The sequence below is a fragment of the Sprattus sprattus genome, assembly GCF_963457725.1.
Source record: "Sprattus sprattus genome assembly, chromosome: 4".
NCBI lineage: Eukaryota > Metazoa > Chordata > Actinopteri > Clupeiformes > Clupeidae > Sprattus > Sprattus sprattus.
The window spans coordinates 20,243,120-20,258,028 of record NC_137923.1 but is presented as its reverse complement, the minus strand read 5'-3'; the positions used below and the strand labels follow the sequence as shown (position 1 = coordinate 20,258,028).

At 39.4% G+C, this 14,909-nt stretch overlaps 3 protein-coding genes across 4 annotated transcripts; all 3 read right to left on the bottom strand.

The window, feature by feature from the left end:
• Positions 1 to 2,799: 2,799 nt before the first annotated feature.
• On the bottom strand, positions 2,800 to 5,030 carry LOC308363415 (uncharacterized protein; the record flags this gene model as incomplete). Its single annotated transcript, XM_080836226.1, has 7 exons — positions 2,800 to 3,287; positions 3,514 to 3,608; positions 3,718 to 3,763; positions 3,883 to 3,923; positions 4,026 to 4,083; positions 4,552 to 4,857; positions 4,967 to 5,030. 7 exons carry the CDS (start codon positions 5,028 to 5,030, stop codon positions 3,211 to 3,213), a joined length of 687 nt encoding a protein of 228 aa, XP_080692352.1. The 3' UTR covers positions 2,800 to 3,210.
• A 1,187-nt stretch (positions 5,031 to 6,217) lies between these two features.
• Positions 6,218 to 11,056, bottom strand: pigr (polymeric immunoglobulin receptor). The gene is made up of 8 exons (XM_080838005.1): positions 10,954 to 11,056; positions 9,322 to 9,666; positions 8,961 to 9,042; positions 8,011 to 8,234; positions 7,815 to 7,938; positions 7,513 to 7,607; positions 7,045 to 7,094; positions 6,218 to 6,947 (listed from the first exon to the last, which is right to left on the bottom strand). The coding sequence occupies exons 1-8, from the start codon at positions 10,997 to 10,999 to the stop codon at positions 6,843 to 6,845; spliced, it is 1,071 nt and encodes a 356-aa protein (XP_080694131.1). The 5' UTR covers positions 11,000 to 11,056; the 3' UTR covers positions 6,218 to 6,842.
• Positions 11,057 to 11,372: 316 nt separating this feature from the next.
• On the bottom strand, positions 11,373 to 14,625 carry dad1 (defender against cell death 1). Of its 2 annotated transcripts, none has more exons than XM_080837998.1 (3): positions 14,305 to 14,625; positions 13,726 to 13,888; positions 11,373 to 11,649 (listed from the first exon to the last, which is right to left on the bottom strand). In XM_080837998.1, exons 1-2 carry the CDS (start codon positions 14,513 to 14,515, stop codon positions 13,758 to 13,760), a joined length of 342 nt encoding a protein of 113 aa, XP_080694124.1. In that variant the 5' UTR covers positions 14,516 to 14,625; the 3' UTR covers positions 11,373 to 11,649; positions 13,726 to 13,757. The 2 variants fall into 2 exon arrangements, with proteins under 2 accessions (XP_080694124.1, XP_080694125.1); XM_080837999.1 differs by having other exon boundaries at positions 11,373 to 11,644.
• Between the last annotated feature and the right edge of the window lie 284 nt (positions 14,626 to 14,909).

Below are 14,909 nucleotides of genomic sequence, written 5' to 3'. Positions count from 1 at the left end.
TCTGACAACTGCAAATTCAAAAAATGACTTCTGTGGTTAGAAATTCTATAGAGAAGAAATACAGCAACACTAACTGTGAGCCTTGCAAAAGCCTTGGTTACCATACCAAACACTGCAAGTAGCAACAGCAATTCAGCTATCCCCATACGAACTATTTTGGACATACAGTATGTCTAAGACAGTGCAAGATGCACAAATGTTGTGAAAGTATTTTATTTGCTCAGAGAGTACATATTAGCATTACAATTTGTTGTCATGCAGTTATAATATTGTAGACATTAACCATTTTTACATCTCAGAAAGTCTTTTACCTCTCTGAAAAGTCTACATCTGTTAATAAAAATATTCAAGACATTCTGCTTTTTTATTTTCTGTCCCATTTACTTTCATTCATTTCCTTCATAATTTATCACAGGTATCATGGCTTTCAAACCTGATAATCGGCATTACTTGATGCTGTGTGTGAGCATCAATAAAAGTGGGAATTTGGCATCCACCTGTTCTTACCTGACAACCTGTGGCGATTGTCACCTCATAGAACAGCCCTTGACTTCACTCAATTGCCTACAAATGATCTCCTCAACTGGAAGATGGCTGTTGTGGCTGATAAGTGTTGTATTCATGTCTACACTAGGTATCAAAAAATGTTATACAACAATTGTAAAATGTACAAACCTTGCTTACCCAATAGACACACAATTTGATGTATGCTTTGAAATTAAAATCTTAAATAATGTAAGCTCTTAATCGTATTCTTATTCCTTTGTTATAGTATGTCAGTCAGTCACTCACAAAAGTTATTCCACTTTAATCTCCCTATGAATACCACTAACCCTTTAGCTATATGATCTTCATAGCAAAGAGGAAAACAGTCAGACCTTGAGTTTGTTTTATTGTTACTTTTATAGCAAATTAAATGCAGAAGCTAATGACTAATATTGTTGCTATCATATGGGAAAAGGAAGCCATTAAACTCACTTTTAAGAGTTTTCATGTGTGTAGCAACATACAATGCATATATATTCACAACTAGTGATCTTGAGTTTTATATCCAGACAACAGAGTATTTAAACAAACTATTAGAAAGCTTTTGCTTGAGAGTTCATCACAACAAAAATCCTATATTATGTATGTGACATTAAGTACATGGGAACACAAAAAACGTTAGTGATTAAAACCACATTTATACCCTAGTAGACGTACATGTATCTCACTCTAAAGCAAGTAGGGGTGAAGTCAGCTACACTGAGCCATTTTTTGGTGAAGAGTCTTAGATCGTCCCTAAACACAACTGAAGTGTGCATGGAATCCAGAGACAGTTCACCTCCATTCAATTTTGAAAACAGGAAGCAAAATTCAATGTTTGTTTTCAGCTCAAGAGCTGTTTATACTCTGGATGTCTCCTTTTGAGCTAACATGGTGTTTATCAGACAAAATAGGCCTTGCATTAGGCTAAAATGTGCCATTGAAAGAAATAAATTCAAATATTTTTTATTGAATTGAATTTTTAAATGTAATCGTTTGCTTTTAAAGCAATGTTTGTATTTGCTTGCATAAATTGGGGGATATTGATGTGATGGTATTAATTAGGTGGTATTATTTTTGGCTGAGCATTGTAATCAGTTAATGAGCCATTTTTAACATCAAATTATTTTCCCATTTTACCTGAACTTTGTTGCCAAATGTATCTTACATTATTAATTATCATTACCATTCGGTTAAATGGGCTTGCAACTAAACAAATGTTTTTTAATGAAATTATCTATTTTGTAACTATAAACATTCTTATCCAGTACAAGCCACCATATTAAACAATACTGTTGAACCTTAAAGAGCTTTGTCACTTTAACTTTATATGGCCCAGTTTCCCTGACTTCATCCCTTAAGTACAAAACATGTGTGTTGTACAATGTAATTATGAAAAATTCCATATTCTACAAAATACACTGCATTGTCGAAACAATGTGACAAGGGCACTTCAGTGTAAAGTCGAACCCCAAGTTGCTCTGTAAATCCTTCGGTTCATCTCATTGTCTTCATTGGCCCTGAACTTTTCTGTTCTTAAAGTTAATCATCCTCTGATGGACAGGATTAGTCACAACACACCTGGAAGAGAAAGAATATATGAAGAGCACAAGGCTGCTCTGCAACAGACTATCCACATTAAAAGTGTCAAGTACTATCTACCCTTAAAAGAAATGACTAAATCTACCTCACTCTAATGCAGTCACTGACCTGTTATTGCCTTCTTGCTGCCATGCTGTAGACCACATCAGAAACACCAGCAGGGTCCTGAGGCTGTGAGAAGAGTATGTTATAACATGGATGCTGTCCATATAAAACAGGTGCCAAAGTATTTCTGTGTCCACTGAGCCAAATAACTCGCATACGGCATGATTAGGTTTTTGTTTCTGGGAAAGCTGCTTGGATCATGGCCTTACCTCTATAGAACTTAGCACAGAGCTTGGGGTCAAGTCAGGGCTGTTAGTGGATACAGTTGCTGAGAAGCCCTGCAGATATATTTAAGACACAACATTATAAAGAGTCTCAGGTATTTCTTTTACACCAAACATATTACTCCCGTTACCACCATAGCATCAACATTCCTTGCAAATGACAAACCTGGGCTTGTCTGCGGTTGATGGTTTCTTTCTTCCAGGCCACAGTACTGTATGTTAGGTTAACCTCAGGCTGAGAGTTTGTTCCCAGGGGCACACACACACACACACACACACACAGAAAGAGCAAACGAGAGAGCGCACGAGAGAGAGAGAGACAGAGAAAAAAAAAAACATTCAACTTTTTCAGTGTTGATACGTAGGGGGAAAGTAATCACTAGTTAAGCAAATTTAAAAGAGCCTTTTTCTTTTATCCCCACTTACTGTCAGGTTGTTATTTTCTCTTGATACCTGATTCAACCCTGCTTGAGAACAAAACAGTTGTATCAACAATGAAAAGCCACATAGAACACAATCATTTAGGGGCTAAACACAAATGCTCATCTCACTTAACAATCACCTTCTGCCTCTTTGCTCATAAAGTGCTCCAGGCAAAGGCTACAGGGTAATTCTCTACATTGTCCCTTATTACTCTATTATATAGTACTGCTGCAAACAACAAGAGTGCAGTAGATCTATATCTTATGTGGGTTATGACAGGATGTTATTTTTAGCCAGTTCCTCCAACCCCCATGCAGAAAGAGGTACTTGCCTAAAGTAAGCATTTTCTCACAGCTGCAGACAACCACCGTCCTATCTGGTGCTGTGGTTCATCAGACCTAAGGGTAGCTGGCAATAACCAACCAGTTTGTGGATGTGTGAATTTTACTTTGAGGCTTACACTTCAAACTGTTGTACTTGACAAAATATAAACAATTTAAAGAATCTATCCTCAATGATGTTGTTGTGCAAAGACAATATGGTAGCACCACAGTTATGTCTTGTCCTCTGTGATGTGTGTGTACAACAAAAATTATGGGATTTGTTTAAGAAGAAGAAATACAGCTAAACTTACAACTAGCCTTGTAGAATATCCGGGTAACCACACCAACCATTACCAGAAGCAACAGTAAACCAGTTATCCCCAGAAGGACAATAAAGATGATGTGCCTAAAATATCATGACATGAAGAAAAATGTGTTTTTAAAATATTTTGAAAACATCTCATCTTTAATGGGCTAATCTATATTAAATAAAATATTAAGTGATCTATACTCACACTGAGAACTTCTTATTGTCATCTGCAGTTGAGTTGGTGACCCAAACTGCAAGTAATTGTTTTGGCATTGATTTAAACTTTTAAACTGAGTTGAATTAGATTACTTTTCTTAAGAAAGTATAACATATAAATGTTCAAATATCAATTTAAAACAAAATATCTTACTGAGAGTGCTTATCATGATTCCTGTTGATATTGTGGAAGACCTGTGACAATCAATCATGTACATTACAAAGTTACAGCTACTAAACTGACCAGTCTGAAAGAATATACATTTCAAGGATAATTAATTGACTTTGTTTATTTACTTTATCTCATTGGAGGTTAAGCCACTGTTTTTGCAGGTAGTTGTTGTTTGGATGGGAACTAAAAATTGAACAAAAGAGAAAAATTGTATTGAGAGATCCATTAACAAGTTTAAGCAACAACTGCAGTTACTTGTGAATAAGCAACCATACAGTTGTCATTGTCATTTCCGCCAAATAAATTGTTAACATACTTGCATTTGAAACTTGCCCACCTGCAGTTATTCATTAAAACACAAGCCTGATGTGTGTGTGTGTGTGTGTGTGTGTGTGTGTGTGTGTGTGTGTGTGTGTGTGTGTGTGTGTGTGTGTGTGTGTGTGTGTGTGTGTGTGTGTGTGTGTGTGTGTGCAGCTAATGTGACTGTGATTATGTATTGAGACTACGATATGTTAAATACCTTTCTGGTTCTTCAGGGCTGTGGTCACAAGCTCTGGTTTAGCTAATTTCACACAGACCATACAAATGTGTGTTGTCCAACATCTTAACAATAAAGTTTCTAAGTTTCAGCCAAATTAATTGTAAACATACTTGCAGCTGGTTGTGTGATGTCCAGGTAAACGGGCATCTGCAGATCTCCCACCTCACACCAGTACCAGCCTGTGTCTGTCTCCTTCAGCCCCACCATCTCAACACTCAGAGTTCTAGCCCCATCATCCTTGATCTGGGACTTTGTGCCAGCAGGTGCTTCTGACCCCCCCACTGATGAACAATTTGGGCTTTTGAAACTGCACCAACTCTTCTTTTGGTCTCTGTACGTGTAGCTATAGTGACACTGGACACTCACGTTGCCCCCTACCTCAGATACTACACTTCTCTCCACAGACAGATCAGGATCTGAGAAAAGCAAATATGTGAATCAACATGTAAAACCTTATAGAAATGTATGAAGTCATTGAAATGTATTATATAAGTAGGCTGCTTCACATAGAAAAATATGTCTTACCAGACTGATATTTTATTGAAAGCTCCTTCTTTTCATCATAGGGTGATGCGTCAGTCAATGCCATAGCACACAAGTAATTGGTATAGTCTGATGGCTGCATGTTTCTCATTGTCACAGTAAAGAAATCATGTTCTGGGTAATCTGTCACTGTCACTTTCCCTTTGGTGTTATTTGCAGTTGCCATAATATTACACTGCCAAATAAATGATCTGTAACACCAGTATTTCTTGTGATATTTAAATGACAGGTGATAAACACATGGCAGTGTAATAGAGTCCCCTGGTCTTACTGTTAACTTTGTCAGAGTCTTCAAGCCCACATAGCATTCAGATTCTGTGGACCACAGGAAAAAACTTCACTCACTTTTATATTGAACCATCAATTGCAATGACTGAAAACAGAAGATGCACAGGCATACAAGACTTACCTAGAATGAGAACAAGGAGAAACAGAGAAAGAACAGTGTGAAAGTATGTCATATTTACTTATGCACGGCTGTATTTCGAATTACTCTCATTTCCTGTGTGTACTGTAGATATACCATAAGACACTTCCTCATTTTGAGATACTGAAGTTACTTTTTCAGTAAGAGTGATGGTTTTGCCCATCCAAGTATATTTTACATCACAGAGCCACAGCACAAGGTCTTACTAAGCATTACGTTTGTGAAGCAAAATTGCTTGACAGTTTATGAAAAACTAGTGGGAGAGAAATGTTGAGGAAATACAGTTAGAGTGTAATCTCCATTTTGACTAGGGGTTAAAGGGTTAGAAAACGATATTCCTCTCTCCAATCCCCAGCACTTCACAACACAAGGAGGTTTTAAAAGATAGAACTTTTTCATTCCAAAACTCCAGAAGCATGAATTACAGAGTCTTCAGGGGGATAAAAAGCCCCCAAAATATAAACAAACCATAAGTCTATCATGTATGCTCAGCCCAGCTGCTCATTTCTCTCACTTTGTGTGTCACACTCTTGGTCCTACTCGTCTTATTTAAATTCACCCTATAACGCATAATCTTTCGTAGGCTACCACCCTTCAAAAAGAGCAACTAGTAAACTAGACATGATCTAACTAACAGACTTACCTCAAAACAAAAGAACAGGAGAAAACAGTGTTCAAGACCAATACACTAGCACCTAGCCTCCATACCATCAATCCTTGGTTTCTAAGAGCGTGATGGAGCTTTATACAAACCAGTTTTAAAAAGGCACTTAAACAACCTTCAATGGCACCACTTTTTATTAAGGAAATGCAGTTTTATCGAATTAATCTACGTATTTAGAATGGCAAAAGACATATTACTTGTTAACATGTCGTTTTATCTCAGAGCTGCTGTATTTTTACATTCAGGATCATAAGCATTAGCCTGGCCATTACCAGCCTGTGACTCCGTTTCATTCCGTCTTTCAGCCTGGCAAAACGCTATGCATTTTCGTTTCCGAGATGAGCGGGTGCTTAGCTTGAGGTTTAAAATCATTGGAGTTCCCTTAACCAATCAGCAACGTTTAGTAAGCATTCGGTAGATTAAACTCTTCCCAAAGCCAGTTGGGAGAAGAGCTACGACGTCCTTTCCAATCATAAAACTTACAAGAAAATACTCTTGTTCTCCTTTTAATTTTCTGATGTTCTCGAGAGTTGGGGGGTAAGGTATTTAGCAGACACTTATGTCAAAAGTGAGTAGTGATATAGTTAACTTCAAGTCTTCAATTAAGGTAGTCTCTCTTTGCAAGCACATACATGTTCTGAAGGCATACTAATCATTAGTGGTATTACAAATCATTTTTGGGCCTAACTGGGGGGGGGGGGGGGGGGGGGGTTTGCAGCATTTCCGCCTGAGCTGGTGCTCTCTGGGCAAAGACCTGTGCGCTGTGTTCAGAAGTTGTATCTGTCCTTCCCCAGCACCTGTAGCTGCTGTGTGGAGGTGTTCAGGAAGATGATGGTTGAATTCTTCCAGTCTGCCTCTCTCGCAGGACAGACCTGTGGGGAACAGCAGTGTCACAGAAAACAAAGAACACTGAATCAAAAAACACGGACCACTGCAGCACACAACACCAGAACATAACATCACACTAACCTCAAGGCTTGACTCCAGCTCCTCGGTTTCTTTAGCTGCTCGGTTCCTCTCTGATAATGACACAAGGAGAAAGGAAAAAGGGCATCAGTGATATAGAGCATTAAAGCAACAATATGCAAGAATTTGACAATTGTTTAAGGTATGTTTTTATAAGCAACTAGTTTTGTATCATCTTCAAATTCATTTTGACGGTACGTAGTCATGGGCAGGACAGTGAAACACACCTGTTGTTCACACTAGCAGTCCTGTACTATGTAGTTCTGTTGTCCGAGATGGACCACTCGACAAAATTTCACAACACAACAATGTTATTCATAACATCAAAAGACACCCATAAGCGTGTTAGCAAGCTTTTATCAGTGCTAACTGCTGCCTTAAGAAATATCATCACATGACTTTAGTAAAGCAGTTGACATAATGCCACAGTCTATTTACTTCTCTAAAAGAAATCATAAGGGCAGTGCTTACTGTAATGTCTCCATAGTTTCTGTGTGGCCAGAATTACCATCAGTAACAACAGGAAAGCCAAACAGACCACCAGTGGAGGCATCCAAGTATCATTTCTGAAAAAAGGTCAGAGCTTTACAACAGATTTATCACTCTTTGAATGTTTCCATTCAGCAGGAATTATTTTGTTTTCTGTAAGCTGAAAACTCAATGTTTAATCTTTACAGTTTGCATTTTCTCACCCTTTGCATAAAGGACCAAGACAGTTAATAAAAGACTGAATTAAAGAATAATTGAAGTAGAAGGAGAATGAGAATGTTTACTGTTGGTGCACAAGTCCTCTGACAGGTGGAGCAGCTGGGGTAAGAGATGTCTCCTCAGTGACTGGGGTAAGAGATGTCTCCTCAGTGACCAGTGTAGTTGGGTCGGTCACCATGGACAGAGTTGCTGAGGGTAAAGATAGTGTGTAAGATGGTAAACTGTGCTGTGTGTGTGTGTGTGTGTGTGTGTGTTACATACTTATGGTGCGAGGAGTAACCATCACATGGACAGCCACCTGCTGCTCTCCAGACCCGCACCAGTACCAGCCACTGTCTCTCCTCTGTGCGTTCCTCAGGGTCACAGTGAAGGCTTTACTCCCGTCATCTCGGATCTCCACTGCATCATTCCGGAAGGTTCCATTAGAGTCCGTCTTCAAGCAAGAGCCCCAGTCCCCACTCCTGCACCACTTCTTAACACTCCCTCTAAAACAGACACACATGCACCAATTAAAACTCATTCCAATTTCAGTGCAACACAAAAGGATTAGTATTTCATTGGAAAGAAGTCTGTCTGTTGTTGGCTTATTTCAAGAGGTTTAAGTATCTGAAAGATTAAGATGATTTTCGATATTCTGTTTCCTAATCTGTTTCTGTCCTCTCAGTAGGACCTTTACCTACAAATGCTGATGGCTGTGATAACATTGTTCCTCATCACCATAACCTATAATTACATATAGTATAAACATACATCACATTGTCTCTTTTCTTCCCCTCCTCCTCTAGACTATGTCCACTGTGGGATGCTACCACAGTCTTTACACCCGGTCTACCTGCAGAAACCCTCTGCTTTCAGCTGCCCATCCTCACCAAACAGATGCACAAATTCTACTCTGCTTTTAATACATACTGTACGCCAGCCTATGCATACCTATCATGTAAACAGGCCATATGTGTGCTTATATGTTTTATGCTCTGTTATGTGTATGTATCCATCTACTTGCTCCAGATTCTCTCTTCTCCTTCAATCCTCCCTTCCCTTCTGACCTCCCTTTTCTATCTGTATCTCCCTACCCAGCCAGCCCCAAGCTGATGGGTGCCCCCTTTGAGCAGAGGTTCTACTCAAGATTTCTTCCTGTTAAAAAAGAGTTTTCCCGTGCCCCAGCCACCTTATTGCTTGGGGGCTCAGGATGAGTTGAGTATGGCCTGTACCTGTGGCGGACACTGTATTGGCACTGAACAGTGATGCTTTCTCCCTCCTCTCCATGGACCATGCTGTTTATCACTGTCATACCTGCAAAATAATATATGCAAAATACTCATAAACACACGAATATCCTTCTGCTTTGCCTATAACAATATACAATTGCCTATAACAATATACAATGGAGACCCTTGAGCATTGTCACAATTAATCAACCCAAGTGGCTTTGCTTGCTATATTCTGCTTGGCAGATTTTGTACAGAACAGCGCCAGATCCTTTCTTAAGTCAGCTGCTGCCTGGGGATCAGATCTCCTGCTCCACTCTACTCTTCACTTCTCTATTCCACAGTCTGCTTGAGGGTGTCTCACCATGCACGACGCTGATGTGAAGTGAGGCGGCGTCATCGGACTGCCACACGCCACCCACTTCCACCCCGCACCAGTACCAGCCAGCATCCCCCTCCGTCATGTTCGTCATGGTCACCGTGAACACAAGCTGGGTGGGGTCATCAAAAATGGAAACCTGGCTCTCCACTGTCTCTGCGTCATCTGTGGTATGAGATCGTGCCAGGGTTGTGCAGAAGTCCTTCATCCTGCCCTGGCACCAGTACTTGACGTGGAGGACGTACTGGGGGTCGTAGTGGCAGGGGACAGTCACCGAGCGGCCCTCTAGCACAGCCAGGTCACCTGGTGTCACCACTAAAGCCAGGCTACCTACCAGGGCAGAAAGGTTATAAGGCGACATTTACCGCCAGGTCACACATTTGTCCTGGGCACTGGTAACCAGTGTGGTTGAGGAAAGTGAAGTACATCTTAAACATGCCATGAAGTGCCTTCCATCTAGTACTTCCTGTTTTGATTATCCCTAAAATGCTTTGACTTTCGGTTCTCCTCTGCTGTTCCTCAGATTTCATTTTTAAAATATTCCTTAAAATGAGGCACCGAAAGTAGAACACACTTATGATGATGTAAGCGTTTAGAGATCCATGTTCAGGAAAGATTTCCTCAGGTTATTGAAAATGTATGACAGAAGTGCTTTCTAATTTTAAAAATCATGATAGAGATAGATAAAAGCATGTATCTATTTTAGTAAACTCCAGAAAATGTAATTAATAACATTGAAAAATAGGTAGTCTTTAAGATGGTCCCTGATATCACATTGATATTTGAGAAGACCTTTGGCACAGTTTGTTTTGACTAGCATTCAACTCAAGAACTATGGAACACCTACCAGGAGTGTCGGTGGTTTCATGGCCTTCAGTTACAAAGAGCAATTTCAAAAACATCTACACCATCATATTTAGGTTATTAACATGCCACTAGAAAGTGGCACAGTGGCCAGGTCATTTTGACCCAAAGAAAACAGGAGGGTTAAACAAACATTACTGATGATGCACTTGTTGGGATTTTTATTTTAAATTTATGTGGGGTGACAAACACAATCCATCCAGATTTAGCATGTATCTTTTGTTGTAAACTCCCAAAATAAAATGATTAACATTGGAGATTAGCATGATAGGTCCTCTAGATTGTCTCTGGCATCTCATTGATATTTGAGAATGACCTCTGGCACAGTTTTCTTTTTTTGACTAGCATTTAACTCGAGAACTATGGAACACCCCAGGAGTATAACATGTCTGTTTCATGGCCTTCAGTTACAAAGAGCAATTTCAAAAACATCTACACCATCATATTTAGGTTATTAACATGCCACTAGAAAGTAGCGGTTATACAAGGACTGGATAGTTTAAACAAACATTACTGATGACGCACTCGTTGGGATTTTAAAAACTTTAGAAACTGATGTGGGGTGACAAGCACAATCCATCCAGATTTAGGGAGAGAGCCGATTATTTTCTGTCCATGTACAAATGCAGACATCAGCTCTAGCCAACATGTGTCGTGTAACTTAAACCGCTCAACTCATAATTAGATCACAAAAATTTGGGGTGCAAATTATCACTAACATTTCACTCCTGTACACCTAACAAAAACACCTACCGGAGAGCTGTAAGAGGAACAGGCAGGAGAAAACAAAAGGCGTCATGTTTTCAAATCCCAGGGTACAGATTCACGAGCAGGCTTCCCAAACACTCCTCTGCACTGAAAACCAGGACATACTTAACATTTGCTTTCACTTCTCCCCACCCACGTGACCAAATGAGGCCTCCAGATGTGGAAGGGGGCCCTTTAACTCTTTCAGTGCCATGATGCTAAGGAAAGCGTCTGTGCATGGAATAGATTTGCATGGATAAATTATGAAAACAAAAGACTTTACGCATCTAAGTGCATACACAAAGGAAGCCTAAATGAACCCTATTTGATTAATAACCCCTTATCAGTAGTTTAAAAAAAATCAGTAGTAGTAAGTAGTTCCTCATAAGGTTATAAAGGAAGACCAGGGCCAACAAGTCTTTAGTTGACTCACTTTATTTCAGTGCCAACACACTGGAAACATGTTATAAAAAGTAGAAAGAAAAAAAAGAAGAAAAAAAGAAACCAGACAAAAACATGACAACTGCAACATTGTTGGTTGTGCAAAATTCTTTCATCCAATTATACGGTGATCAGAGCGGCAGTTCCACTGGCCATTGCAATCCCACAATTCCAAGTTTTCATGCTGTTCTAGATTATCATAAAGCTGTTTCCATGTTTCTGATGGGCTTCTGGTAAGGCTGTAGAGTGGAGGCATCTGATCTGCAACAAACATGCCTGATTAAGCATCTTCCAAAATAGTCTGAAGACCCATCTCACATGTGATCATATTGCATATTATCATTTAAACCTTCTTTGACATTATTTGTACTGTTGCCATTGTCAGTTTTGTTGGTGTAAAAAAGGTTCTCACTTTAACATTAATTGTGTAAGTTGCTTTAGATAAAAATGTGTGTTAAATATCTAATCATAACCATAAATAACCATACTTTGCCTCGATGAAGCAGTCAAATAACTTTCTCCCTCTATCTCAATGGTTTATTACAAGCAATGGCATTTAGCAGCATGAAGTAGATTATAGGGATATTTGTTTCAAATGGAATCCACATTAAAATGTGCAATGTGTGTTTTTGCTGTGAAATAATTTCCTATTCACTAACAACAGTAGTGTCTTTCTGATTTTAAGACGTGACAGTGTATTACAACATTTCTATGCATCGACTTTTACAGATTTAGGTCTTTAATTACTTTTGTCTGCATTTTCCTTAAAATATAAAATAAATGCTTACAAGGCACCTGAATCACTGTAGAAATGCATATAAATCAAAGGAATAGTGTGAAACCTTTTAATTGTTGTACCATAAATATGCAGAGTGACATTCCTGTTTCAGACATCAGATTTCAGACATCAATGTCAGCAGTGTTTACCAACCTAAATCATTTATGTTATTTACATCCGTACAGATGGGTGTAGACTACTATACAGTTAAAAACAGGGATTAGAAACGGTTCAAAGAACGAAAACGAAAGCCGGTAAAGAACGAAATTTTATGATGAACGTAATCGAAAACCGGAACAAAAACAATTTCAGCTGTTCCGGAGTGAAAACAATATTTTCAATTTTAAATAACCGGTTAATAACGTTATTTTTCGTTCCAAATAACCTTTCTTGAAATATTGTGGGAATAAAATAATTGTTAAAATAAATCTTGAAATAAAGTTTTATTCCGGAAGTGATGGGCTTGGCTACCTGCCCGCTAAATGTTACCCAGACCGCCTGGCTGAAGTGAAACTACTGTTGACACTAGCGAGCCGTGAGTAGCCTAACAGATCTGCAATGATTGTGCTGCCTGTGAACGTTACCTAGGTCAGTGTAGAGCGTGCCTTTTCGCCTCTCAAATATATCCTGTCTCCTTTGCGCAGCAATCTGAAGGAGAATGTTTTGGAGGACATACTTTTCCTTAAACTGAATAAGCAATTTGGTATGTAAGCTATCTGTTGTCCATTTCAAATAGGCTAACTCTCGAGTTAATAGAAGAGAGTAGGCATAGGCCTCTAGCTATGGACATGAGTTGTGTTTATTTTGCGCGTAATGGAGAACGTTTTGTTGGAGATGCTTTCCGAATTTGAATGTAGGCCTAAATGTGACCGGCTGAGTTTGTTGTCATTTTGTTTTGAATAGCCATGGGTCTAAGCTGCTGCATTTCTTGCTTTCTTTTTTTTGAACGGACTTCAGTTCGAAAGACATGTTTGCGTTTAAATGGTCCTGCAGCCTAATTTCATGTTGCCGACTGGAAACAAATAAAATAGAACTGCAAGGTGATATAATGTTGTTTCATTGTTTATTATAAGTTGTAGGCAAACTCCGTTTCCACAACGTTGGAAAAGTGCGCATTGCATTTAGCCTATAGGCTTCACGCACACACCCGAATAATGACAAACATTAAGCTCGCGCCCCCCCCGCATGATGACAAACATTAGGCACGCGCACCCCCCGGCACGCGCACCCCCCCGCACCCCCCCCCCCCCCATGACATTTTTGAAAAGAACGTTATTAACCGTTCTTTTATAAGGTTCTAACCGGTTAATAACATGAAGAGAAGCATAGGAACACTGGAACGGAACAGAAAAATAACGTTTCTGGTCAGAACGAAACGAAATGAAAAATATTTCGTTTTTAATCCCTGGTTAAAAATAATGGAAGCCTTTGATTTAATTAATGTGCTGGTTGATTTTAAATCATAATCAAGCCAATAGCTTTAATGGCTATAGATTATGTTTTAGCCAATGGCTCGGTTTAGCGTGATTTAATGTCTCGAATTTGACAGCAATACATACCAGTTGAGGTCAACCGTACGGCATGGATCCATTCATCCGATGAAGTTGATCACCACCAGATGGAGAACGGTGTGAGCGAATAAGAAATCGGCGAATGCTCGCTCGGGGGACACCGTAAGGAAGTCACCTTTATTCTGTGGGTTGATCTGGATACGCAGGCAAACTGAGGACAGAGGAGAGCAGTGTGTGAAATCGCATTCAGATTGACACTCAATGACGGTGGAGGTGCTACCAGCAGCCTGCAGGGTACATATCCAACCCCTTTCCACTGATAACTCATAGGATTTAGGAGTATGCGTTTAAGTATAGTCTTAGCAATTTAGTTATGTTATGAGTGGAGCACCGCTGGGCCATTTGCAAGCATAAGTGACTAGGTTTCTTGAGCTCCCTGAACAAAAACTGTACAGACCTAAGAAGTGTTTAAACTGTTTTATAGATAAGTTCAGCCCCTACAATAGTCACGACCGTCCGATCAAAAAAATGGCCTGCTAGATCGTTTCGTGCAATTTTACAGCAACCACCATCACCACTGACATTTCACAATAAATAAAACAATGTAAAGTTAATTATCCCGAGTACCTCCAAGAATGAAGGCTCCGACGCACGAGATGAAGCCTGACAAAAAGCTGTTAAAAGGGAATGTGCCGACCAACAAACAGTACAGGAACTGGAGCGCTCCTGTTAGCAAGATGTACAGCAGGTAAGCATCGACCAGCTTCAGCTTATTTGACGTACTGGTCGTGTATTCCTCCAAGAACCGCGATACGACGGATATTACAGAGTTGGACATTGTTGCTTAATAGGAATAAAAATACACTTGGTTAACAACTCGAAACAAAACGATTTACACAAATCTACAGAACACCCACTAGCGTTTTTCATTCAACTGACGTGTTATTTCATTCCACACGGATGTACGTCATTGTGTCCCATGAATTTTCTTCCGACTTAAAAAACCCTCATCATCATTTAGTTCCGACAGCATCAAAATATAACAATGAGGAATAATCGGCCTGTATTAATTCACAGTGGTGTCAGATATTTTAGCACGAACAAAATATAATGATTCCTTATATTACTAGAAATCTATTTTACTGAGTTGAAAAGTTTTGATTTGCCCAATGACCAATGGCCATGCAATATGTCCCCGCCTCTCTCATTGTCAGGTGACTCTGGTTACAAAA

Coding starts and splice junctions, on each gene's coding strand:
- pigr (XM_080838005.1), bottom strand. CDS start 10,999: ATGACGCCTTTTGTTTTCTCCTGCCTGTTCCTCTTACAGCTCTCCG. Junction 9,667..10,953: donor GTTCCTCTTACAGCTCTCCG/GTAGGTGTTTTT, acceptor CTGCCCTGGTAG/GTAGCCTGGCTTTAGTGGTG. Junction 9,043..9,321: donor TCACATCAGCGTCGTGCATG/GTGAGACACCCT, acceptor ATTATTTTGCAG/GTATGACAGTGATAAACAGC.
- dad1 (XM_080837998.1), bottom strand. CDS start 14,515: ATGTCCAACTCTGTAATATCCGTCGTATCGCGGTTCTTGGAGGAATAC. Junction 13,889..14,304: donor CGGAGCCTTCATTCTTGGAG/GTACTCGGGATA, acceptor CTCTGTCCTCAG/TTTGCCTGCGTATCCAGATC.